This window comes from Narcine bancroftii, chromosome 8 (genome assembly GCF_036971445.1).
Source record: "Narcine bancroftii isolate sNarBan1 chromosome 8, sNarBan1.hap1, whole genome shotgun sequence".
Classification (NCBI taxonomy): domain Eukaryota; kingdom Metazoa; phylum Chordata; class Chondrichthyes; order Torpediniformes; family Narcinidae; genus Narcine; species Narcine bancroftii.
In genome coordinates, this window is record NC_091476.1 from 154587725 (window position 1) to 154613924 (window position 26200).

The following is a 26200-nucleotide window of genomic DNA, read 5'->3' on the forward strand; positions in this document are numbered from 1 at the left end:
AACTCTACACATAGTATCCGAGGATAGGAATTAACTTAGAACACGAATACTGTGAGGCAGCAGCTCCGATAGTTATGCCCTCACAATCAGAAGATTCCACCTATGACCAGGAAGTGGAGTTTAGTCCCAGGCATCCTTGAAGATGCTTGTTTAGTTAATGTTATCCTATACATTGTGTGAGTTTAATTGAAAAAGTAACCCAAAATTCAGATTTCAGATTTATTGTCAGAGAGCATACATGATATCATATACAACCCTGAGATTATTTTTCAGGTTCACCAAGATGCTGGACTGATAAGAAGTGCAGTACGTCAGCACCACTCCTGTATACACTGAAAGGTCTCCAAGTCCTGGAGCTCCCAATCTTAACTAAGCAATACGCTGTCAAGTGGATTTTGGTCACAATGGATGTGTACATGTAACAATAACAGAAATTTTCCCCTCAGTAAATTTCTATGATTTTGGCCAGGAGACAAATTAGCCCTTTTCACATTGGCTGACTGGTAAATTGGCAGTTCAATGAACCGGTTCAAAATCGCCTTTTTGCTGTTCACACTGGACCAATGTTAACCGGTTCTCTACACCCTTTCACACTCACCACCCAGCATCCCAGAGCAAAGGGGTGCCTTTCCTCCAGTGGTGACACCTTGCATACCCCCTGTCACCTTTACACTGGACTAACCAGTATGCCGATTCAAAATGAATCGGCAATGATACACCCTCCCCAGGGTGATCTTACACCTGCATGCCAGTTCACAAGCACACTGGCACGTTAACTGGTAGATTGGCGGTTAATTACTTGGTTAAAATACCAGTGTGAATGGATCTTAAAATGAATTTTGAGTACTGGGCAGATGGCAAACAAAAGTGGATTGGAATTGCATTTGTGGAGAAAAAGAATGGTCTGACTATCTGATCTTTCTACCAGCTCTCTCCAGAGTTGGCATAAAATTTCTTTTTTAACATTAACTCTTCTAATTCAAAATGTAAAAAGTTATGGGATAGAATGACAAAGAACGTAGAACAAAGAACAACAACAGCTCAGAGTGCAACCCAACAGCACAAAAAGGCAGCAGTTTATTTTGGGGCAATGTGAAACACGAAAGTCTGCAGATGCTGTAATTGTATTTAAAAATGCTGGAGGAACCCTGCAGGTATCGCAACATCCAAAGGAGGTAAAGAGCCTGAGCCCTTCATCAAGTTATGAACAAAAAGTTGTCAGGTGTCTAAATTTAAAATGTGGTGAAAGGTGTGGGTCCATGTACTACCATTTGAGCCCCCAAACAGTTCTTCCAAGTGAGGTTGCACTTCATTTGTGAATCTGCAGGGCTCATCTCCTATAGCTAGTCCTTCCATTGTGGCCTCCTCTGCATCAAACAGATGGGACACAGATTGGGAGATCACTTCACTGAACACCTTTGTCTGCCGCAAGAGCAGGGATCTCCCAGCAGCAACCCATTTCAATTCCCTGCCCCATTCCAAAATCTCTGTCCATGCACTGCCAGACCTCATGCATATTGGAGGAACAACACCTCATATTTCGTCTGGCCACCCTCCAACCAGATGGGATTATCATCAACCTCTGATTTCCATTAACAACCCCTCCCCCCCCCCCACCCACCTCCTTTCCTCCATCTTTGCTTTCTCAGAGCCACACTCCTCCCCCAATCAATTTTCTTTTTAAATTTAGATGCAGCACGGTAATAGGCCCTTCTGGACCAATTATGCTCAAGTGACCTACACCCCTGGGTACATTTTGAACGATGAAAGGAAACCAGAGTACCCGGAAGAAACCCATGTAGACAGGGGGAGAATGTACAAACTCATTACAGACAGCGCCGGATTCGAACCCCCAGTCTCTGGCGCTTTACAGCATTGCGCTGTCACACTAACTGTGCCACCCAATTCTCACCTTTCCTTTCCTGTCCTCATATCCATGTCCAATAATCACCTCTTTGCCTGTGGAACTATGCTGCTCCTCCTCCAGCCTTTTTATTCAGACACCTGCCTACTTTTTGCTTATATACTGACAAAAAGGCTCTAGCCCGAAAAGTTGGTTAAATGTCTTTATCTCCTATGGATGCTGCAAGACCTGTAGGATCTTTGTGGGTTTTTTTTTGTACTTTTACTCTTTCGGAACCATATTACCTTGACAGCATACTCCATATTTGTGGTCTTGTGAATACAACGTTTACAGACAGAGTACGAGCCTGAACCAATATCCTCCTTTAGCTCATAGCCATCAGCAAAATTCATGTTATTTCCATGTAGCTGCTGCAAGAGATAAAACACCGACTTCAAAAACAAGCAGCACCATGTCAATATATTGTGTAATGCTAATTTATATTAGTAAGCAATTTTCATACAGTTAAAGACAGAAACAAGATAGACCCAAAAAGAATACATGCAGTGAACCAAGGATTGATCAGAGGTAGATTTTTAAAGAGGGTCTTAAAAAGGAGGAGAGGGAGATGCAAAGACAAAAGAATTTAATAGAGAAATTCTCACACATCATAATGATAGGTAGCTTAAAGCCAAAATAATTGATGGGAGAAGGGAAATGTTTTCTGAGCCTGAGCCAAAGGAACAAAAGAAAGAGAAGACACTTAAAAAAAAAATGTTGCAGACTGGGGACGGACGATGAGATGGCAGGATTGGATGCAATTTTTGTACAGTATAGGAATTCTAAATTTGAAGCAAGAAATTAAGAGATGAGAGGCAAGAATGCTGTAAAGTAAATATTTTTTCTGACCAGAAGTTGAGTGTGAACGTAATTACCTATTTTGCACACCTCCACGAGATCATCCTTTACCCCTCATTCTCTTAAACTCCAAGGAATAATGCCTTAGCCTGCTCAACCCAAAAGTCTGAAATCTTGCAACATCTTTGTAAATTTTCTCTGCACCTTCTCCAGCTTGACATCTCTCCTGCGACCAAAACTGAACACAATACTCTAAATGGGCCTTGCCAATGTCTTATACAATTGTAACATGACCCATCTTCTCTCCTCAAAGCCACTTTCAAAGTACAGTAAAATCGTGGTATTCGGCACCTATGGGGATTGATAGATTCCAGATAAGAGAATTTTCTGGTTGCTTGAGATTGTGCATTGCATGATTGGTGAACTAACGGTGAGGCATGCCAATTTTAAACTTGCGTACTTCTTTACCTGTTTACTTTCTGCAATTTTCATCCTGATAACAGGAGTTTTTAATCATACTATTTACACCTAGGTCTCTCTGCTCTACAACACTCCCCAGATCTGTACTATTCAGTTTGGTCTTACCCAGGTCAGGCCTTCCAAAATGCAACACCTCCCATTTCCTTGTATTCAATTCCATCAACTATTCCTCTGACCACCTAATCAAGATCCTGCTGCAAATTTTGGCAACCATCAAATCATTATTACAATGTCACACATCTCAATAATTAAAACACTATTCATATATCAAGAGCAATAATAATCAATAGTCCAAAAAATCTGCCAGTTGGAGACTATCAAAGTCATGAGTGTACCAGGTTATCAGAATTTTATTGAACTTGTTTTATTGGTCTCCAGTTTTGATGAAACTGACAAATTATACTAATTTTTCTTTCTCCACACAGTTTAGCTTGACAATTTTCTCTGGCATTTTGTTTTTATTTCAGATTTCAACCATCCAAATTGTTATTGTTTTTATTTTGTTTTCTTACTCTTTTCTTTCCTTGGACCTTAATACAGTGGAATTCCTTGTCTCCTACATATCTACAGCTCACTGGCATTTTAATCAAAAAGGTTGATGTCACCTAACCACCTCTTCTAGAAACGTATCATCCTTTCCTCTACTCTTTCCAAATTTGGTTCTGCACTATGGGTTGTGGCTCTTCACCTCAGTTTCTCAAGAAAGAAAATTACAGATAATTTATGACACTAGATACTGTCTAATCAGATGGTATTCTATAAATTATTTTCCAATGTTGTTTCTGGATTGATTACTATGATTTTATTTAAAGTAGCAAGGTCAGTCCTTACTCATTATTCAGCAGATGATTATTTGACATTTCAAAACTTTAAAAAAAATCCTTGACAGATAGTACAAGAACGATGCTCAATATTTAACTCTATAAAGAAGCATGATCAATTCTGATAAAGGATCTGTCTACCCCTGATATATAAACTTGCTTTTATGAAAATTTCTTCTCATAATGGAGAATCTGACAATTTTTTCAGCATTGGTATTTTCTCCGTACAAGTTTCTGAAATGAATAAATAGTGCAATACAAAGTTCAGCTTCATTGGCAGAGGACATGCATGACATCTCATACAACCCTGAGATTTTTTTTCCATGCGTGCCAGGCAGAACTTCTACTTATCAGTAGTGCAAAAAACTCAAGGAAAGATAGTAAAAGGGAGAAATGTAAACAAATGACTATGCAATGTAGAAAATAAATATCCAATAATAAATAATGCGCAAAGTTTGAGTCCTTAAATGAGTATCTCATTGAGTTTATTGTTTAGGAAACCTTAAGACTCCCTTACAGGGTTTCTCTATTTGAAGTGGTTATAATAGTCTTACCTGCAAAACTGGGTGAATAACCAGATTCGAATGCTCAGTCTTTACTTCATCATCTTCCACCCCAGTTGCTACAAAACTAAAGCCTCGGAATAACTTGTGAGCACTGGCACTTGGAGGAACACCAGGAGAGTCTGGGATCCAGAAAAAATAATTTGAAATTGATCAGGTACAAATGCTGCTGCTGAGCAAAAATACACATGGCTACTTAAAATGGATCTTGGAGCTTGTTTGTAATTAAACTGGCAATGCAACTACTCCTAATGGGGTAGTAAATAAGGTTTGAATAACAAACACAAAATATAATGACTGAAGATTTTAGATTAATTTTCTTGCACATTCAAAGTTATAACTTCGTATGTGGTTGCTCTCCAACTTTTCTAGAAGTTTTAAAACACATGGAAGTATAATATTGTGGCGGATGATGTTTGTGTTCAAATGTCATCATGTTGAAATGTTAGGAATAACGAGACCACACCTCAAGTTCTCAGCCAGCGAAGAGTAGAAGTGTTTATTGGCAAGCTGTCAGGCTTGATATAGACACACATGTGACCTGGCGTCATGACATCTGAAGTGCTAATGACCTCATGACGTAGCAATGTTGAGTCGGCCAGGGCTTCTCAGTAGACCTGCAGGTTCTGCTGAGTCACTATGCCTTGTGGCTGTAATGGCTAGTTGCCAGCAGATAGGAGGCTGTTGTGTCCAGCTGTCACAAGACGGGAGCTGTTAGTGCTGGTTCTGCCCACTCCCTCCAAGCGTACCACTACAATATTCTACTTTTAGATACAACCTAATCATTCCGGATAAGCCCTGGTAGATATTTGATGAATAGAATTGGATTGAACTATACTATCATCTGCAGTTGAACAGTATGAGGCAGTGTTTCTCAACCTGTGATCTGTATATTTGTTATAGATGGTCCACAATGACACGGAAAATAAATATTACTGGTATCATAAACAAGCAATATGTAACAAGAGGTTGTGAATCTAGAGATGTCCTTCTACTTTTTATTTCTACCCCTGAAATATCTATACCTAGTATATTGTTGTTACTTTCACGTCTTAGTAGGTTCACAGGTTATAAACTTAGCCTACATAAGAGCAAACTACTACCATTAAAGGACCCATTGGTTTTCTATTCTAACTATCCATTCAAAATAGCGCATTAACAATTTAAATATTTATACATTACAATAACCAAGAACTTTAAAAATCTTTTCAAAGAAAATTTTACAGTCTTAGCTAATCAAACTAAATTAATTCTTACCAGACTATCACCACTTTCTTTGACTATGATTGGTCGTATTAATTCAGTTAAAATGAATATTTTATCAAAATGTTTATATTTATTCTAATCACTACTGTTATTTATTTAAGTCCTTTTTTGACACATTAGACTCGACCATTATGTCATATGGCAAAAAAAAACCTAGACTGAATTTTAAAAAATTCTCCAGAATACAATAAATAATGGGGGGCTGGCGCTACTCAAATTTAGATTTTACTACTGGGCCTTGAACATAAGGAATATGTTATTGATGTTGTAATGTGAAAATGACTGCCTTAAATGGATTGAGATGGAATTGAAATCCCTTAAAAACATTTCTTCATGAGCAGTCTCAGGCTCACCTATAATTCTCTCTATTTGAAAACTGACAAAGAATTTAAAAATGATACAAAGGCTGAAGATTTGAAGTCAAGTTAGAAAATTCTTTGGTATTACAGAATTTATAAGCACAAGTCCTATGCTATTTAATCATTTATTTCAACCTGTTATTTTAGATGCAGATTTTCAAGAATGGAATCTTTCAGGAATTAAAAGTTTTAAAGGTATTTATACAACAATCGATGATCAAATTTTATCTATCAAATAGGCACTTTTTCAGGGTATTATCAAACTTGACATTTTGTTTGTTCCACGCTTTCAACAATTCTAATCCTTCCAGATCCAAATTTTATCGATGAACTTTTTGAATTATAACTTGCTAATAAAGGTATCATATCTTCCTTATATTATAAATTGTTGAGTATGAAAACAATTTTGCTAAGTTAGATTAAAACAGAATGGGAGACTGATCTTAATACCTCTTTTTCAGATGAAAAAAAACGTCAATTTTGGGCACAGTATGATTCAGTTCAAAGTGGAGCATCAAATTAATTTTTCTAAAGTTAAACTTGTTTGAATTTACCCAGATATCAGCTCATGTGATAAATGTAAAATTTACGATGCCTCTTTGTCATGCCCTAAAAAATTGCAAAAATATTGGACTGATATTTTTAGAACTTTTTCGACCATTTTTGGGATTAATTTAGATCCATGTCTGCTAATTGCTTTTCCAGAGACATAAACATAAAATTATCCACTAATCAAAGACAGGTTTTAGAATTCTCCAGTTTACTAGCAAGAAGAAAAATATTGTTAAAATGGAAAGAGGAGTGTTTTTGGGAGATAAATTGGGAAAGGTTTGTTAGAGTAGGTCACATACAAACGCTTTAAAACAGATCTTATTTAAAATACTGGAGGTCTGCCCCATGCTAGACATATCAGGGCCAACAGTCTTTACAAGAGAGTGCCCAAGAGACTTCACTAATGGACTGTTGTTTACAAAAAAGATGAAAGAGCTTGTTGTCTGGAATAGAGCTTGCTATTCATGTGGTTTTTCAAGCAGAGAGTGTCAAACAGGCTTTCTCTCAGTGAGTGAGAGAGAGAGAGAGAGAGAGAGAGAGAGAGAGAGAGAGACAGACAGACAGACAGACAGACAGACAGACAGACAGAGTCACACACATACAGATCACTTCTAGAGTATTACAGCCAGCAACAGCAGCTAGGACTGGAACAGGACAAGCTGGCAAGCTTGTGGAAACCCCTATTTGGAAGATGGCCTGGTCAAAGTCCTTATGGTTCATGCAAGGGGAGAGAACTTGCTGTCTAATGTTTCACTTGGAATAAGAGAAACAAAAAGGCACTCTGTGGTGACCTGAAAGAAAAAGGTTATCATCTGGAGAACCCTGAGGGGGCAATTTTCGTCAGCAAGACACTTGAGTGACAGATTAAAAAGAAATCAGTTGTGGATGTCCTGGAACAACAAATCTCTCTCTAAACCGACAAGAACCTTGTTGAGCGGTAACCATTTACCTTTCAAGCACCAACGCCTGGTGAACTTTATAAATGTAAAATTCTGTGCACAGTACAAGAATTGCCTGCAACCAGTGAACTTGGAGGAATGAGAAGTGAGATTGGGCTGTGAACCAAAAAACTTTTCTGAACTTAAACACACACTACAAACACATGATCTTAGAATTAGAAGGGGATTAAGTTAGGTTAAGTAAGTTAATAGTGATAAGTTCAAGTCTGATTCTATTTTCATGTTTAAAGATAATTAAAAGCAACTTTTGTTTAAGTAACCATTTGTCTTGGTGAATATCTTATTGCTGCTGGGTTTTGGAGTCCTCTGGGCTCATAGCAGGAGTTTCTACCCACTCACTGACAATGGCAATTAGACATTATATCCTTTTTAAATTTGGAGAAAATTAGGTATAATGCCATGAAAATCAAGATTTCCTTTGATCGCAGCTGGGTTACTTTCACAATTGGACTAATTTGGTGCGATGATGATTGTTAATAGGCGTGCTTTGTTCAGATCTCTCGAGGCCATTGCTTGATGTTCTCTCTACTTACAATATGAGTTACAACGTTGGTTGGCATTGGGTTAGATTTTTTTTCCCCTCTTTCTTTACTCGTTATACAACTGTTTATACAAATACACATTGGATTGGGATTTAAGTCCAAATACTATTGTCACTATAATTTATGCTATTATCTTAAACGTGTAATAGTCTCAATTAAAATAATTTATTATATATTTGTTTTCTTTTCTGAAAAACAATAAAAATAACTTTAAAAGAAGATAGGAGGCAAGGCAGCAACAGAGGGTCAATTAGGAGAAAAAGTAATTAACGCTAAAAATCATTATACTCTGCAATTACATAACACGAATTACAATACTGGAAGTTTTAATCCTTTCTCAACCTCAAAAAAATTTGATGTGGAGACAAATTTAAATATCATCATCAGATCAGTTTGAGACACAAACACATGTACAATACCAACCTTTGGGTGTCCGTTCCGTAAACTCGGGATCAAAATAAAAGGTATCATCTGGCCTGGCCACAGCAGGTCTGAATGGTGGCTTCAGTTCCCTTCGGTAGAGTTTCTAAAATCATTAAAAATAAATATATAACTTAAAGAAACCCTTTCTGTCCTACCATTTGATTCCCATAATACATATCGTTGGATGTCTACAGGGAATGAACTCACTTTCTCACATGTCCTTAACTGAATGAACAGGTAAAGCAAGTAGCAAGCCAAGAAGAATATATTCCATTGTACAACCATGATTTTAATAGTGGGTCCCTGGAATAAAATTTAACTCCATCCTTCCCAACTTGGGAAGCAAATTCTTTTACTGGATAATGCACAATGGTTATGGATGTCATCTTCAAATTCAATGGTCCTTCAAAAGTTCACACCTTAGCACACATGAATGGGAATTAGAGTTAAGCCAATTTTATATTTCTGCCCAAAGCATTCCCTGCTTACAGAACATTCTAGATTGTCCTTGATGACCAACACCAGCTATTGAGGGTGATGCTACTTGCCAGTTCTTGCAACAATAGCCTTGAGCATTTAATCAAATATTGCTTTTAAATGTAATCAACATTTCTCATCCTAATCTCCTCTTTGGACAAAAAGTTCCATATCCTCATGAGAATTCAATTTCAACAACCAGGGTAATATTTTAACTTAAATCACCTTTTCAAGGAGCAAGTTTCATGTCCTTGCTATTATTTGGGTGATTTTTTTTTCCCCCCCTCAGCTTCACTCTCATCTCAAATCTAGCTTTCTTTGTGAATTTTTTGCCAAAGGAAAATTTATTTAAGGCCTCCATTCCAAAACAAAAACCCTACCTCAACATGTTTCTGAATCTTCTATGAGCTCTTCCTAGCTTTATCTGGATTTTTCTGGTGAGAGGTCTGAATGAACCACTCAGAACTGAAAAGATAAAGTCAAAAACAAAACATATTTATACTTACATTCCAATCTATATTTGCAAAAAAAGGTTGTCGTTTGATTTCCTCCACACCATCCACACCAGCTCCTAAAAATCAATACATGGACCCAATAAAGTTACAATAGTCAATGCTTCTTCTTGGAATTAACACTTGAGGTTGCTATATTTCTTAAATATCTATCACTGCCCTAAATCACTTAATTTGTTCCCATCTCTCTGTAGATGCCTGCTTGATCTGGTATTTCTTATAGTCTCTATGTTTCAAATTTTCAGTATCCCTGGTAATCGCCTCTGCTTTTTTAATATTTTATAACCAACCACAAATTCTTATCTGGCAAAATTGAGTCCAAAATGGAGAATTGTCAACTTTTTGTAAAAGCAATAAAATATTTGACTAGAGAGTTCCAGAGGCATCAAGGAAATTCCCATGGTTATAACAACAAATTCAAATATACTTAATTTTCCTTAGCTTGAAAAGCCACACCTCATTCTTGAAGTACTTGTAGACTGTATTCCAAAATCACTGCATATAATTAGCATTTAAACACAGAAATACCATCTATTTCCATCACACACTTTTTAAAATATTCTATTTTTTACCATAAATATATTCATAGTCTTTTTTTTTTGCTTTACCACATGCCTTTTATTGTCACTTTGCATTTTCTTTTTTTTTTTATTTTTTATTTTTCACACCATAAATCACATTAACCATGGTACACACTTTTTACTTTTCACACATATACAGTGCCATTTTCTCCCCCCCCTCCCTCCTCCCATCCCACCCTCCCTACCTCCCCCCTCCCGTCCATTTAAGGTATACATTCTAGGATACATTAATATATTAATAGTCTTTAAACTTCTATACATTTCAAATATATATTAAATGTTTACAAACGAAAAACAAACAAAAACATTTCCCCCTTTTTCCCTGCCTCTGTCAGAGCTCTAGTTTCTTTCTTAATTCTAATTTTTTTTCTGGGATATCACATCTTTACATCCATTGAAGGGTTAAGATTTTATAATTGGACCCCTATATATCCTAAGTATGGTTTCCACATCTTAATAAAAGTGCCATATTTATTTTTTAAGTTATACGTAATTTTTTCCATGAGTGTACAACTACACATCTCCCCAGCCCATCGAGCAATAAGTAGGGGAGAGATGGACTTCTAAGTGATTGCCATACACTTCTTGACCACAGCCAGGGCCACCTGAACAAAACAAATTTGAAATTTAGTCAGTTTATTGTTCACTTAAAAGGTTGCCCAGAAGGTATATCTCTGGGTTGTGTGCGATGGTTATTCTTGTTAGTGTTTCAGCGATATCATGTCAGAATGATTTTACTTTCACATATGACTATGTGGAATGTATGAAGTTTCTAGTTTCGATGCCACACCTAAAGCACATTTCAGATTTTGATTTATGTAGTTTTTGAGGTGTAAGATATAGTTGATGTAGAAAATTATATTGAACCAATCCATATCTCACATTAATCATTGATGTCATTCAGACTAGCATTCCTCTGGTATTGTAACACCTTGATCCAGCTCTCACCTCAACCTTTGTAGGCCTGGCTTACTTGCACCTTGGACAGCAGAGTACCGATTGGTTATGAATTTAGGAGCATTTCCCAATTGAAGTATCTCTTCCACTTCATTGTTTGAGGGTGGGGCCATTGTGGGGCCCCATCTCTCTGGCAGGAAGGACCTCAATTGAAGAAAGCAGAAGGTGGTTCTTTTTATTTGACAGATTATACTTCTGTTTTATCAAAATTTATTGGCAACAGTTCGTTCTTACACAATAGTGTTTTTGGTGATATCCCCACTTTTTTTCCAATATTTTAATTAATCTCATACCGAATTTTAAAATCATATATATTAGAATGGGGTTTTCTGTTTCTTTTTTGTTATTAATTGGACATTCCATTTATAAATGAAATCCTTCACCGCCCTCTCTCTCATTGTATGCAGTTCCATTTGGATCCATGAGGGAGAGTTCTCTTCTTTGCAAAAAAAAGAGAGCAACTTTGCCTGGGCTGCTACATATTTTTAAAAATCTGGTTATCTTATTCCTCCCAACCTATATTCTCATGTCAGTTTTTACATGAAGATCCTAGGCATTTTATTATTCCATAGAAATGTTCTTATTTGACAATTAAATACCTTAAAGAAGTTCTTAGGCAAAGAAATTGGCAATGATTGGAAGAGGTATTGCAGTCTTGTCATCACTTTCATTTTCACACAATTAACCCTTCCATTTAATGTTATAGGCAGATCTCTCCACCTTTGTAAATCCTCCTCTATCTTTCCAATCAGAGGAGATAATTAAGTTTATATAAATTTTTTAGATTATGATCTGCCATTATTCCTAAATATTTATTCCATCTAGTTTCCATTTGAATCGGCTTCCTTTTTGATATCTCCCATAATCAAAATTTGTTAATGGCATAATTTCACTTTTTTCTAAATTTATTTTATAACCTGATACTCTTCCATATTTTCCAGTGTAGCTGGGTCTGATAAGTATAACAGCACATCATCTGCAAATAAATTAATTTTATGCTCTTCCTGGTCAACTCTGAATCTCTTCATGTCTGGATCTCTCCTTATAATTTCTGCTAATGGTTCAATTGCCAAGACAGAGACCTGGAGATAGTGGGTACCCTTACCTGCTAGATCTACTCAAAGGAAAAATTGATGACATTTGGCCATTGGTTATAATTTTAGCTTGTGGTTTATGATAAAGAGTTTTTAATTAAATCAATAAATGTTCGGCCCATTCCAAACTTTTCTTGTACTTTATATAGGAAAGGCTATTCAAGTCAATCAAATGCCTTTTCTGCATCTAACAATATAATTTTCTTTAGACTTAGCATAGTCTGCTCAAGTTATTTGCAGAGTGTCTTTTTTTAACAAAGCCCATCTGGTCTGAATTTATCAATTCAGGTAGGTATTCCCCTAGTTTATAACCATATTACCACTTACAGCACAGAACAGGCCAGTTCAGCCCTACTTCTTTCTTTGGCTTGGCTTCGCGGACGAAGATTTATGGAGGGGGTAAAAAGTCCACGTCAGCTGCAGGCTCGTTTGTGGCTGACCAGTCCGATGCGGGACAGGCAGACACGATTGCAGCGGTTGCAAGGGAAAATTGGTTGGTTGGGGTTGGGTGTTGGGTTTTTCCTCCTTTGCCTTTTGTCAGTGAGGTGGGCTCTGCGGTCTTCTTCAAAGGAGGCTGCTGCCCGCCAAACTGTGAGGCGCCAAGATGCACGGTTTGAGGCGTTATCAGCCCACTGGCGGTGGTCAATGTGGCAGGCACCAAGAGATTTCTTTAGGCAGTCCTTGTACCTTTTCTTTGGTGCACCTCTGTCACGGTGGCCAGTGGAGAGCTCGCCATATAATACGATCTTGGGAAGGCGATGGTCCTCCATTCTGGAGACGTGACCCATCCAGCGCAGCTGGATCTTCAGCAGCGTGGACTCGATGCTGTCGACCTCTGCCATCTCAAGTACCTCGACGTTAGGGGTGTGAGCGCTCCAATGGATGTTGAGGATGGAGCGGAGACAACGCTGGTGGAGCGTTCTAGGAGCCGTAGGTGGTGCCGGTAGAGGACCCATGATTCGGAGCCGAACAGGAGTGTGGGTATGACAACGGCTCTGTATACGCTTATCTTTGTGAGGTTTTTCAGTTGGTTGTTTTTCCAGACTCTTTTGTGTAGTCTTCCAAAGGCGCTATTTGCCTTGGCGAGTCTGTTGTCTATCTCATTGTCGATCCTTGCATCTGATGAAATGGTGCAGCCGAGATAGGTAAACTGGTTGACCGTTTTGAGTTTTGTGTGCCCGATGGAGATGTGGGGGTGCTGGTAGTCATGGTGGGGAGCTGGCTGATGGAGGACCTCAGTTTTCTTCAGGCTGACTTCCAGGCCAAACATTTTGGCAGTTTCCGCAAAGCAGGACGTCAAGTGCTGAAGAGCTGGCTCTGAATGGGCAACTAAAGCGGCATCATCTGCAAAGAGTAGTTCACGGACAAGTTTCTCTTGTGTCTTGGTGTGAGCTTGCAGGCGCCTCAGATTGAAGAGACTGCCATCCGTGCGGTACCGGATGTAAACAGCGTCTTCATTGTTGGGGTCTTTCATGGCTTGGTTCAGCATCATGCTGAAGAAGATTGAAAAGAGGGTTGGTGCGAGAACACAGCCTTGCTTCACGCCATTGTTAATGGAGAAGGGTTCAGAGAGCTCATTGCTGTATCTGACCCGACCTTGTTGGTTTTCGTGCAGTTGGATAATCATGTTGAGGAACTTTGGGGGACATCCGATGCGCTCTAGTATTTGCCAAAGCCCTTTCCTGCTCACGGTGTCGAAGGCTTTGGTGAGGTCAACAAAGATGATGTAGAGTCCTTTGTTTTGTTCTCTGCACTTTTCTTGGAGCTGTCTGAGGGCAAAGACCATGTCAGTGGTTCCTCTGTTTGCGCGAAAGCCGCACTGTGATTCTGGGAGAATATTCTCGGCGACACTAGGTATTATTCTATTTAGTAGAATCCTAGCGAAGATTTTGCCTGCAATGGAGAGCAACGTGATTCCCCTGTAGTTTGAGCAGTCTGATTTCTCGCCTTTGTTTTTGTACAGGGTGATGATGGTGGCATCACAAAGATCCTGAGGCAGTTTACCTTGGTCCCAACAAAGCTTGAAAAACTCATGCAGTTTGGCATGCAGAGTTTTGCCGCCAGCCTTCCAGACTTCTGGGGGGATTCCATCCATACCTGCTGCTTTGCCACTTTTCAGTTGTTCGATTGCCTTATATGTCTCAGCCCTACTAGTCCATGCTGTAACAAATCCCCACCCTTCTAGTCCCACTGACCAGCACCCGGTCCATACCCCTTCAGTCCTCGCCTCTCCATGATATAACTATTGTTTTTGCCAAAAAAATTTAATCTACATTTAACAAGGAGATAGGTCTAGAAGATGGTTTTAGCGGTTCTGATAACTGTTGAGAAGGATTCCGGAAGTCTTGATTTTGACTACCTGGTCCAATAACTCCATAATAAGACGCATCAAGAGGTCTTTAAGTTGTCTATAAAACTCTGGCAGGAAACCATCCTCTCTACGTGACTTATTTGCTTGTAATGTATTCAGGGGGCACCTAATTCCTTCCGATCTTTATCTTCAAGTTTTGGCAGCTCAATAGCCAAGAGAAATTCATCTATTTCAATAGAATCCCCTATCAAATCTGATTCGTATAGCTTTGCATAATATTATTTAAAAGTATAATTGATTTTCTTTTGGTTATATGTTAATTTGTCAGGCTCTGCTTGAATTGCATTTATCATCCTTGATGTCTCTTCTGCCTTTAGTTGCCATGACAATTCATAATATTTCTGCTTTGAATTTATAATAGTTTTTTTCTATTCTACATGTTTGTAATGTATTGTATTTCAATTTTTTAATTACCAAAGTTTAATATTTTTTCTTTCAAATTCTGATATTTCTTTCTTTAGGCCATTGACCTCTGCCATATGTTCTTTTTTTATATATATATTTGAAATTAACTGTCCCCTCAGGTAAGCTTTTAATGTATCCCATATTAGGAAACTATCATTGGTGGAGGATCTATTTGTTTTACAAAACAATTCTATTTGTTTCCTGATAAAATTACATAAATCTGTCCTTCTCAACAGTGTAGGATTAAGATGCCATCTGTAAATACTGTCTTGCCTCTCAGGCATCATTATCGTTAAAGTCAGATGTGTGTGGTTAGAAATAGTCTGGTTAAATATTCCGTTTCAACTACTCTGTTTTTCAATTGTGCAGACATTAGAAACAGGTCTATTCTTGTATAGGAGTAATGAATCTTTGAGTAGAATGAATAATCTCTTATTGTGGGGTGTAACTGTATCCACACATCTATCAAGTTTAAATCTTTCATAAAGATAAGAGTAACATTCACAGCCTTTGTCATTCTCCTTGCTGATTTACCAAGCAAAAATTAAAATCTCCTCCAGTCAGTACATTTTGTTTACTTACCACTGTTTTTAAGAAGCTATTATGTATAAAGGATTCATCATAAAAATTTGGAGCATATATGTTCATGAATATCCAGGATTCTGCATATATCCGACAATGTGCCTTTACAAATCTTTCCGCTGGTTCAATGGATGTCCCTACCTGAAATATACTGATCACCCCAGTATATTTTTATTAAAATTGCTACCCCTCTCACTTTGAAATTAAAAGAAGATATGACTTGCCTCACCCAATCCCTTTTTGACATTATGTACCTTTTCTTTTAAGTGTATTTCCTGTAGAAAAACTGTATCTGCCTTTAATTTTTTAAAGTATGCCAAAACTCATTTCCTTTTTATGGGTCCGTTTATTCCATTAATGTTGTCACTGATAAATTTTAGCATTCTATTCATATTTATATTTGTACATATTCAGCTCTACCTTTAGACATTTTTGCTTATTTATACAATAAAGTGATCTCCTCTTGTTAACAAACATACACATTGCCCCTTCTCTGATGGAACATAATCAAGAAGCCCCAGAAGCCTGCAAAAAGAGCCCATAGTATTGTCCGAGGAAGAATCCTCTCCTTATTTTTGACACCATTTTGAAAAAATTTTCCCTGCTTCTACCCCACCACGCATTTACTCTTTGATGGGCTCTCTGTACACCTTCCAATATTGCTTTAAATAACTAATAAAAGACATTTCAAAAATATAACTATAATTTCACTTTTTATCCTTTTTTAAAATCATTTAGAGTTCACTTTATCTTTATTCTTGATCTTTCCTTTTTTTCTTCTTTCTGATATATATGTTGAGTCCTCGTTACCGATTTTGTAGAAATTGTTCTACTTCTTTTACAGTTTTACAAAATCTTCGGGTTCCCTCTGCTACATCAATCCTGACCATCGCTGGGGAGAGCATTGTGTATTTATATTCTGTTCTTAATTGGCTTTTCACATTGTCAAATTATTTTCTTTGTTTTACCAAAGTAGCACTTCGGTCCTAAAAGTATAGGATCTTTCCTCCTTCCTTCTCGACTGGGCATACTCCATTGCTGCTCTCAATGTTGCCTCCTGATCACAGTAACTTAAAAATCTTACCAGGACTGGTCGTGGTCTTTGGTCATTCGCTCTCCTGAGTCTGATGGGCTCTTTATATAAGTAATTTTTCCTTGAATTTTCCCACTTCTAACACTTGTGGAATTCAATCTTCAAAGAATTTCACTGGGTCATTCCCCTTGGTCCCTTCTTTCAGCCTGATGATTCAGATATTATTTCTCCTGCTGAAATTTTCCATGTGGTCAATTTTGTCCAGCAGCAGTTGTTTATCTGCTTTCCACTTCTTTGTATCTTCCTCCAGGGTTTTTTAATGTTCTTGAGTCATTATTAGGTCATTTTCAACCTGGCCCACCCTATTGTTCAGGTCATCAATAGCCTTTGCCAACACTGTTATTTTTTTCCGCCACCTCTTTTAGTACATTTTCCACCTCGGAGAATCTTCCACTCAGAATCTCCATGAATTCCATCACTTAAAAAAAAAATCTTTCTCAAACTGCCACTTCCTTGGGTTTTTGTCGAAATCGTGGCTGCACTTTCTTCATCTCTCCCTTGGGTACTTTCAGTTGACAATCTCAGTGACTTTTTAGCTTCTTCAGTTTATTTTTCTGGGTCTTGTTTTTCTTACCCATCAAGTTTGTATTTTTAAACACAAGAAATTTTTATTTTGACAACTTTAAAAGTCAGTCTTTTAACCAATCTTCACAGAGAGCTCTTCCAACCTGCACCTGTCTAGATCCTCAGCATGGACACACCACCATTTCCATCACCCACTCAATTGATCATCTATCACCAGCAACCAATCAATTAGGAGCCAAGCCCACAAAACTGGAATTCCCTGCTTAAGCTTCCATCTCTGAACTGTTCTCAGACCATGCCTGTTAGGCACACAAGATGAAATACGGGAAAGTAGTGGAGAAACTTAGCAGATCACACAACATCTGTAGAAACTATAATATAACAAATGTTTTGGGCCTGAGCCATTCATAACTTGAATAAGAGCTCAGGCTCTTATGTATCTTTACCTCCATGCTGCGAGACATGCTGGGTTCCTCCACCATTTTTGTGTTTTTACTACAATCACAGCATCTACAGATTTTGGTATTTAACAAGATAACCTGATCTTCAGAAGCAAAACAATTGTTCTTAATCAACAAAAGGACCATCATAATTTTGGCCAGGAATGAAGCTCAGAAGTGCATATCTCTACAAAGGAGGTAACTGAAGGAAAGCCTGCATTTTTAACAAATACCAATCAGGTGTCGGTCAAAGTCAGGTCAAATCTACTTGATCTACATGAGAAAATGCATCTGGTGACAGTTAATTATTGTTCAAATATTCTTGGGAGATGAACCTCAGAGGAATTACCTACTCGGTAAAGATCAATAGGTCAATTTGTCAGAAATAATGTTCCTGAGATGCTGATCACAGTACACTACTTTGTGGAATATTCAAAATAAAGCTGATTGTAACCAGACAATGTCACCTTTCTTTCCACAGAGTAATGAAAAGGCAGAGAAGACTGTGAAGGTGCCCATTGCATAAGTGAGGACAAGGCCTAGGTCAAACCAATGCCAGAAGGCAGTGTTAAATCAACACACAGCACATTGCAGATCATGTAGGTCTTGACAAACAAGGGCTTTTCACATCTGACAAATGGGGCCATCTCAAGAAAACCAAAGAAATGGCTTTTTGATGAAGGTTTTCAATGCTGAAATTAAGAGAATTCTTTTTCTACTACTAATGTTGTTTGACCTGCTGAATTTTTCCAATGATTGATTTTTGCTCCAGATTCCATTGTCTGCAGTCTTGGGTCTCAATGGAAGAGTAATCTTTCATCTGAAATCCTTGGGACCAGACACTTTTCAGATTTTGGAATTTTTTAGATAACGTAATAATATTAAAACAGTGGTACTTTTAAGTAATTGCGTTGGGGGGTGTGTCACAGTGGCTTTGGATGGGGAGAGGTGGTAGATGAAGTGAGATAGATAGACCGCTCTCTCCCCTCTTTGCCACCCGAGCCGCACTGCTGCTCTCTCCCTGCTCACCTGCCCTGCCCGCCCAAGACACACTGTCGCTCTCTCTCCAAGGCGCTCCCTCTGTCAAATACCCATACCCATTCAGCAAGATTGCTGAAATTCTGCTGGAGGACAATCCCTGTATTTTTCAGTAAAACTTCAAACTTAAACTGGCTCAAACTAAGCCAAAGACCTGAAAATATACTACATGCAAATAAAAATGTTCTTTTTTCAGTTTTCAGAATTTCGCATCTCCATTTCTCAAGGTGAGAACACCAGAGCCTAACAATTGGCAATGAAAGAATTGCAACTAGATATGATAGGACAGTGTAGTAACTTCAGGTCGGACTAAAGTAAAGCACGTAGAGACCAGGTGAATGTTTTTAATGCTTGTTCTTTGTTTTTCATTATAAAAAGGGGTGTGAGGAATAAAATATTTCTGGTACATATGATGTTGATTTTTGTCATTACAGCTATTCATGTGGAAATTGCCTCAAGCTGTCTGTCTCTATGGAGGAAGCCACAGTAGGAAATGCTATTCTGACACTAAGCTTTAATTTTGTTTACTAAAGTACTCTGGTTGATAATTGAATTTATGACTTCCAGTGTCTTAGAAAAATCATGCCCCAATGAAGCACTTTGATGTTTTACTACATTAAAGACTTTAAATAAACGTGAGAGCTGTTAAGGTGCAAAAGACAGAGCTGTCTACAGATGATATTAAGTAACTGGAATAGTCAGTTGTATCAAGCAATGTAGGAAGTTCTCAACAAAATAAATGGTTAAACTTTGACATATAAATTTACTGACATAAGCATCTGAAACAGCAAACCCAATTCAGTAATTACCTAATCTGTTAGCAGGATTTCTCTTGAAAAGTGCCCGCAACAAACTTTGGGCTTCAGGACTCAAGAACTGAGGCATCCCCAATTTAGCCCTGGAAAAAGAGTTCACAATTTAAATGTTACACAGAATTCAGATCCTTTCAAAATATTTCTTCCACATTAGCCACAAGTTCAGAAGCAATGGAACTTGGTGTCCAATTTGCACTCACACAAAAAAAACATTTTATATTTTGCACTGCTCTGAACATCATTCTCTAGATGCATGAAATATACACCTAGAACAGTGGTTCTCAACCTTTTTCCTTCCACTCACATACCACTTTTAAAAAAAAACTTTATTTATTCGTTCAAAAAACAAATAATATGACATATACAGCAATTAAACATGAACATGAACGTTTTTTTTTTATATATATAGAAAAGAACCCCCCGCCCTTCAGCCAACTCTCCTAAGGAGAGCCATAAAAAAAGGAAAAAGAAAGAATATTAAAGAAAAAGTTAAATATACATATTAAAATCTAATCAATATAAATTGAAATGTAAATATTCTGAATATAACAGCCACTTATTAATAAAAAATTATAATTATCATGCAAAACATACATAATTTTTTCCATTATTAAACAATATTTCATCTCATTATGCCATCTATTAATATCAATCATATTTGCATCTTTCCACGTACTAGCAATACATTTTTCGCTACGGATAAAGCTAAATATACAAAAGCAAGCTGGAATTTATCTAATTTATCTTTAAGTATTCCCTATGCCATAGGTGCTCTGTGATTAGTATGGGATTGCTTAAGGTGGTATGTGGCTAGAAAGAAAGAAAGTTTGAAAACCAGTTTTAATCGTACCTAATTAACTCATTATGTGCATGGTTTCATAACTCCAAAGGAAATGGGCCAATGACAATTTTTCTCAAGCAAAATATTTCAGTAACAATTGGGTCTAGAGCAGTGATTCTCAACCTTCCCTTACCACTCACATACCACCTTAAGCAATCCCTTACTAATCACAAAGCACCAATGGCATAGGGATTACTTAAACTGGAGAACCACTGAATAACAACCCAATACACCATCACAAACAGGCCATTAATGACATTTTTTTTGTTAGAAACACTACTTTCAATTTTCAATAGCTTGAAATTTTAATTGAAGGATGTCTCTGAGCAATTTGAAACTACTACAAAAACCTAAATGATTCAGATCAACAAATCATGTGAGCAGAGAACAGTTTAGTATAGCCCTTCGGCCCACAGAACTGTGCCAATCCATACAAACCTGCTCCAAGATCAATCTATCTCTTCATTCCCTCACAGTCCATAATCCTCTATTTTTCTTACATTCATATGCTTAGATAAGTCTTTTAAATGTACCTATTCTATAAGCCTCTACCACTGACAGTGCATTCCAGATAGTCACCATTCTCTGTTAAAAAAAAACCTTCCTCCAATACCTCCCTTAAACTTTCCTCCACTCAATTTAAACAGATATCCTCTGATATTGGTAATTGCTGCCCTGGGGAAAAAAAGGGTGCTGGCTGTTCACTATCTATTAAGCCCCTCATAACCTTATACACCTCTGTTAAATCAACTCTCATTCTCTGTCACTCTCAAGAGAAAAGCCCCTGGCTTGCTCAGTCTTTCCTCACAAGACATGTTCTCTAATCTAGGCAGCATTCTGGTAAATCTCTGAACCCTTTTGAAAGCTTCCACATCCTTCTGACAATGAGGCAACCAGAACTTCTTAAATGCAAACTTCTTAAAGGACATTTGATTAATGTCATTCAGAAAAGTACAATTTTTTTTAAACCTTCAAGCCAGAAATCATATTGATCATACAAATTCAAGCAAAGATTACTTGCTTTCTCCCACATTTAAGTGGAGAACACTGTTAAATCAAAAGTTAAAATAGGTAGTCTGAAGAACTGAGTTTTTTTAAATGAAAGGTACCTTTTCAAAATATTAAAACAATGGATTCTGGACTGGGCAATCATTTAATATCCATTGACATTCCTCAAAATGGTGAGGTATTTTAATCAATTATTTCAATATACAGATGCCTAACCTTTTATCTGGAATTCCAAAAACCGGTAGCCTCCAAAAATGGGCACTTTTTTGGTAGATGACATTACACATAATTAACATTAATTTTCCATAATAAATTCTCCATTTTCAGAAGGAGGACCCCCCCCCCCCCCCAGACCCTGTCCCTGTGGGCGCCCATTCTTACCTTTGGTGGAAAGGTGACTCTCGGCCCCCAGAACCCGGTGGAAGAGAAGCAGACGGTGGTTGGCTTAATGCAAGAGCAATGGCCATCTTCTTTAGCCATAATCCTTCACACAGCTGCCAGCGCAAGAGCAGTTCCAGCTGTGTGGGGGATTATGCGTAACAAACATGGCCATTGCTCTCACAGTGAGCCATCGCACGATCCGGTGCAGCAATGCATGCTTGCTGCCATGTTGTGAGTTAGAAGGGGAGAAGGGGTGACAGACAGTGGTGCACTGCCAAGGTGTGCCAGTGGGCCAGCCTGATGAGCTGGTGAAGCGCCTGAAAGCCACTGGCGCTCAGTTTCACCATACCGACGGCCCGCTCCTGCAGCATGCACCGTGTATCCAGCCTTTTGCCCCACTTGGCTGCTGGCTCCAAGCAGCCAATGCTGGATGCCTTTTTGGTCGAGCTCCCAGGCCACCCCATCGCCTCCAATCTCCACCTGACATACTGGTCGAGAGCCTTCTGTACTGCACACAATGAACACCCCCCCCCCCCCCCCAGCCCACCAATTGCACTCAGCCCAATCTAGGGCACAAAATAGCCTGGCACCGGGGAGGTGGGGGGGCAATAGGATGGACTGCCGGGAGCAAGCGACAGAAGACGTGACAGACGGTGGGGGCTAGGAGCAAGGTATTTGCTTAAAGGGACCAAAATAAAAATGATTCTGAAATCCAGATTCCGAACAATGGCAGGTGTCCGGTCCCAACGATACAGGATCAAAGGTTAGGCACCTGGACAAACACTCTAATCATTCACTCATCAGAAATCTTTCCAATGCCAGAACATTCATTATAGTAGAAATACTGTAAACTTTTATTATTAGCATTAAAAATATTTCATTTACTTCAGAATAAGTGTCATGGTGTCTTTTCTGTCTTTTCCTTGGAACGGTAGAGAACCTGTAAGCATCTCAAACTGCCAAAAATAGAGAAACATAATGAATACATGTGGGTCAGAGTTCCAAACAAAGGACTTCAACAATGCTCAAAAATATAAAGTGTCGGACAGCCTTTAATTAACAAAGATTTATTTTCTGTTTTTGCACAGTTTGTTGACATATCCTCCTTGTGTTTACATTCTGGATACAGTTCTTCCTTCTTGAGTACAATTTGCCTGTAATTAGAAATTCTGCCTGTCCTGCAGGAAAAAAGAATTTCAGTTGTATGTGACATCGTGACAATAAATTTGAACTTTGACTTTGAACATTGATGTACAAGAATAATTTTAAGTGCCAGCAGGATTCAAGTGAAGGAATTCCCAATCTTGCATATGATCATTATTTTTTGGGTCATGTCAGCACAAAAACACTGTATGAATAGGAACAAAATCCAAGCCCCTTCTTGAGTCTGTTCCAATATTCAATAAGACCACGTCTAATCTGGTGTTGGGCTCATCTCTATCTTTCTGCTTTGTTCCCTTCACCTTCAATCCAAAGATCTGTTTATTTCAGCCTTGAATATGGGGCTATAGAATTCTGGAGACTCTTGGGGCCTTGACAGGAATATTCCTCCTCATTTCAGCTTTTTTTTGCATTAGCAACTCTTCATTCCAAGTTCAAGGTTTTACCCAAATCCTGGAATTATCTCCGCCAAAGAATTCGTGCCATCAGGACTCAGAAGACTTTGATGCTTTTTCTCCCAGAATAATGAATGTTTCCTCCTCTCTATTTCACCCCATGATTTTCTGCTACAATTGGAAATATGCCAATGCATTTCTTTACAGGAGGATTTAACCGATTTGTTCAAAATCATTATTCCCATATTTCCTATGACTTCCCAGTCTTAACCGCCAAAAAATATAGCAGCTCTTCTCGTCAAATTTTATATTTATTGTCAACCTATTTTCTCCACTTAAATCCTCAGCTGCAGAATTTTCATCACCATCTGCACAATAGACAAGACTTTCTTATATTCTCACAAATTCTTGGTCCGAGGCTGCTCAACTTGGTGGAGAAGCATTTGGGAAGATAATGAACACTTTGGCTCTCCCCACTATGAAAAGACGGAGGTCAGAAGCAGAAAGAGTATAGTTCAAAATCCAAAATAAATTGTTGCATGTAATTTGTCCTCAACCCAACACAAATAGTGATGATTTCATGTATAAGTGCCATAGTCAATTACAGAAGCTTGGGACTCACTGATTAGCTGGAGCATCACTTGTGGATTGGAGATACTAGGTGACAAAAATAATGGAATATCGGAGTAAAATTGATAGAGTACCATTAAAACACCATAGGACCACCAGTCCGCACTGTGCGTATGGCCACGCCGATTAACCACTTCAGGAGCCATGTACTCGACAGTTCCACAAAACGAATACGCCTTCTTCTCATGATCAACAGCTTCCTTACTCAGGCCAAAATCTTAAAAAGATGAACACAAACCTCCATCAGACTCAAAAGCCAAACCTTTCAGTCACTAGCTTGACCTTGATGTTACAACATAACTGTTTTTTTTAATTCAACAGCCACCAGCAGCAGTAGCAAGCAACAATTAATACATTCCCCCATCAAAACATTTTCAGGGAACTTTTGCCAATGGTAGGAAAAATTGTGGTGACAATTGGAGTCTGACAATCCTTCATTTACTTTGAAGGAATATACAGAGTTAAAGAGAAAGAGCAAGAAAGGGTTACATGCAAGTATGAACAGGATGGAGATTGTGTGGGTGAAGTGGTGGCAAACAAAGCACAACTGCTGAATAAAAGTTAATTGGCTTAAATGTCACAACAAATTGTATTCACTTTACACTCAAACTATTCAAAATTTCTAGAGTGCTTTACAGTTGCATTATTAACTGCCTAAAGAAAGCTCTTGGTGCCTGCCACATTGACCACCGCCAGTGGGCTGATCTCGCCTCAAACCGTGCATCTTGGCGCCTCACAGTTCGGTGGGCAGCAACCTCCTTTGAAGAAGACCGCAGTGCCCACCACACTGACAAAAGACAAAGGAGGAAAAACCCAACACCCAACCCCAACCCACCAATTTTCCCTTGCAACCGCTGCAACCATGTCTGCCTGTCCCGCATCGGACTTGTCAGCCACAAACGAGCCTGCAGCTGACGTGGTCATTACCCCTCCATAAATCTTCATCCGCGAAGCCAAGCCAAAGAAGAAAATTAACAGGTTTAACACAAAACAGATTTTATTAAAGCGGACGGCCGAAAGCTTACCCAAAGGGACAAATTTGAAAGAACTTTTTAAAATAGTAATGAGTTTGAGAGATGGTAACAGTCAGCTGAGGAAATACTAGAGTTTAGGGTCTTGGCTATTGAAGGAACAGGTGCCAATGACAGGACAAATAAAACTGATGCTCAAAAGGCAATAATTAGAGGATCTTTACATACCTCAGTGGTTTTATGGCTGTCGCAGACAACAGAAATAAGAAGAAACACAAGAGCTAGATGCAATAATAAACCATTCATCCCTACATGCCTATTATAACATTCAATAAATCATGGATGATATTTTATCTCAGTGGCACTTTCTTGTATTACTCAACACCTCATGGTTTCTGCAATATCCAAAAAGCTATTATCATAGTCTTGAATGTAGTCAACTGAGCCTATACAGACTTCTTGTCAAATAATTCCATAGATTAACTTCAGGCTGGATAGACATTTCTTCTCATTTCTGTCCGGAATGACAAAGAACCAAGCGCTGGGGAACTCAGTGGGCCAAGCACCATCCATGAAGGGAAAGGAAAGAAGAGGTAAGTTGAAGGTAGAGCCAGAGGATGGAAAGTGATCAGCAAGGACACAAAGGCTACCTGAGAGAATTTGATAAGGTGATGATAATGGGAACCTTTCTAGGGAGAAAAATCGGCAGACAGAACCAAATGGGGAGGGGATCTGGTGGGTGAAGTAGGTGAATCAAACCAGAATGGAGAGGGAAGCATGGAATCGTGAGAAAGCACATCAGCGCCTCTTCTTCCTCAGGAGTTCGTAGAGGTTAAGTATGACATCAGAAACCATGGCAAATTTCTACAGATGTGTTCTGATGGGCTGCATCACAGTCTGGTATGGGAAAACCAATATCCCTGACTGTAAAGCCTTGCAAAATGTAGTGGCCACAGTCCAGGACATCACAGGCAAAACTCTCCCTTCCATCAAGAACATCGGCAGGGATAATGCCATCAGAGAGCAGCAGCAATCAGCAGGAAAAGGATAGAGGTGCCATACCACCAGGTTCAGGAACAGCTGCTACCTCTTAATTGATTTTCTTTACTCTCTATATTGCATAGTTTGTTTACATTTCTTTATTTATTTATGTGTACATTGTGTAGTTTTATTTTTGCACTACCATTCTGCCTTGGCTGCAGGAATAAGAATCTGAGTTGTATGTGATATCATACAATAAATCTCTGACCATAAATC

The 26200-nt window shown here is 38.4% G+C and overlaps 1 protein-coding gene and 1 long non-coding RNA gene across 6 annotated transcripts in view; one reads left to right on the top strand and one right to left on the bottom strand.

Moving 5' to 3' along the window:
- Positions 1-26200, bottom strand: part of rps6ka1 (ribosomal protein S6 kinase a, polypeptide 1) — a 170080-nt gene that overhangs the window by 17248 nt on the left and 126632 nt on the right. For all 5 annotated transcript variants that reach the window (XM_069895452.1, XM_069895451.1, XM_069895454.1 and 2 more), the window contains 7 exons: positions 24047-24189; positions 22672-22742; positions 19551-19639; positions 9650-9714; positions 8667-8769; positions 4557-4687; positions 2149-2274 (listed from right to left, as the gene is read on the bottom strand). In XM_069895452.1, the coding sequence (XP_069751553.1) occupies positions 2149-2274; positions 4557-4687; positions 8667-8769; positions 9650-9714; positions 19551-19639; positions 22672-22742; positions 24047-24189 (728 nt within the window). The remainder of the gene's footprint in view (positions 1-2148; positions 2275-4556; positions 4688-8666; positions 8770-9649; positions 9715-19550; positions 19640-22671; positions 22743-24046; positions 24190-26200) is intronic.
- LOC138741413 (uncharacterized) lies at positions 41-19410 on the top strand. The gene is made up of 5 exons (XR_011343490.1): positions 41-176; positions 6338-6385; positions 18185-18302; positions 18938-19075; positions 19176-19410. It is a non-coding gene; the product is annotated as an uncharacterized lncRNA (long non-coding RNA).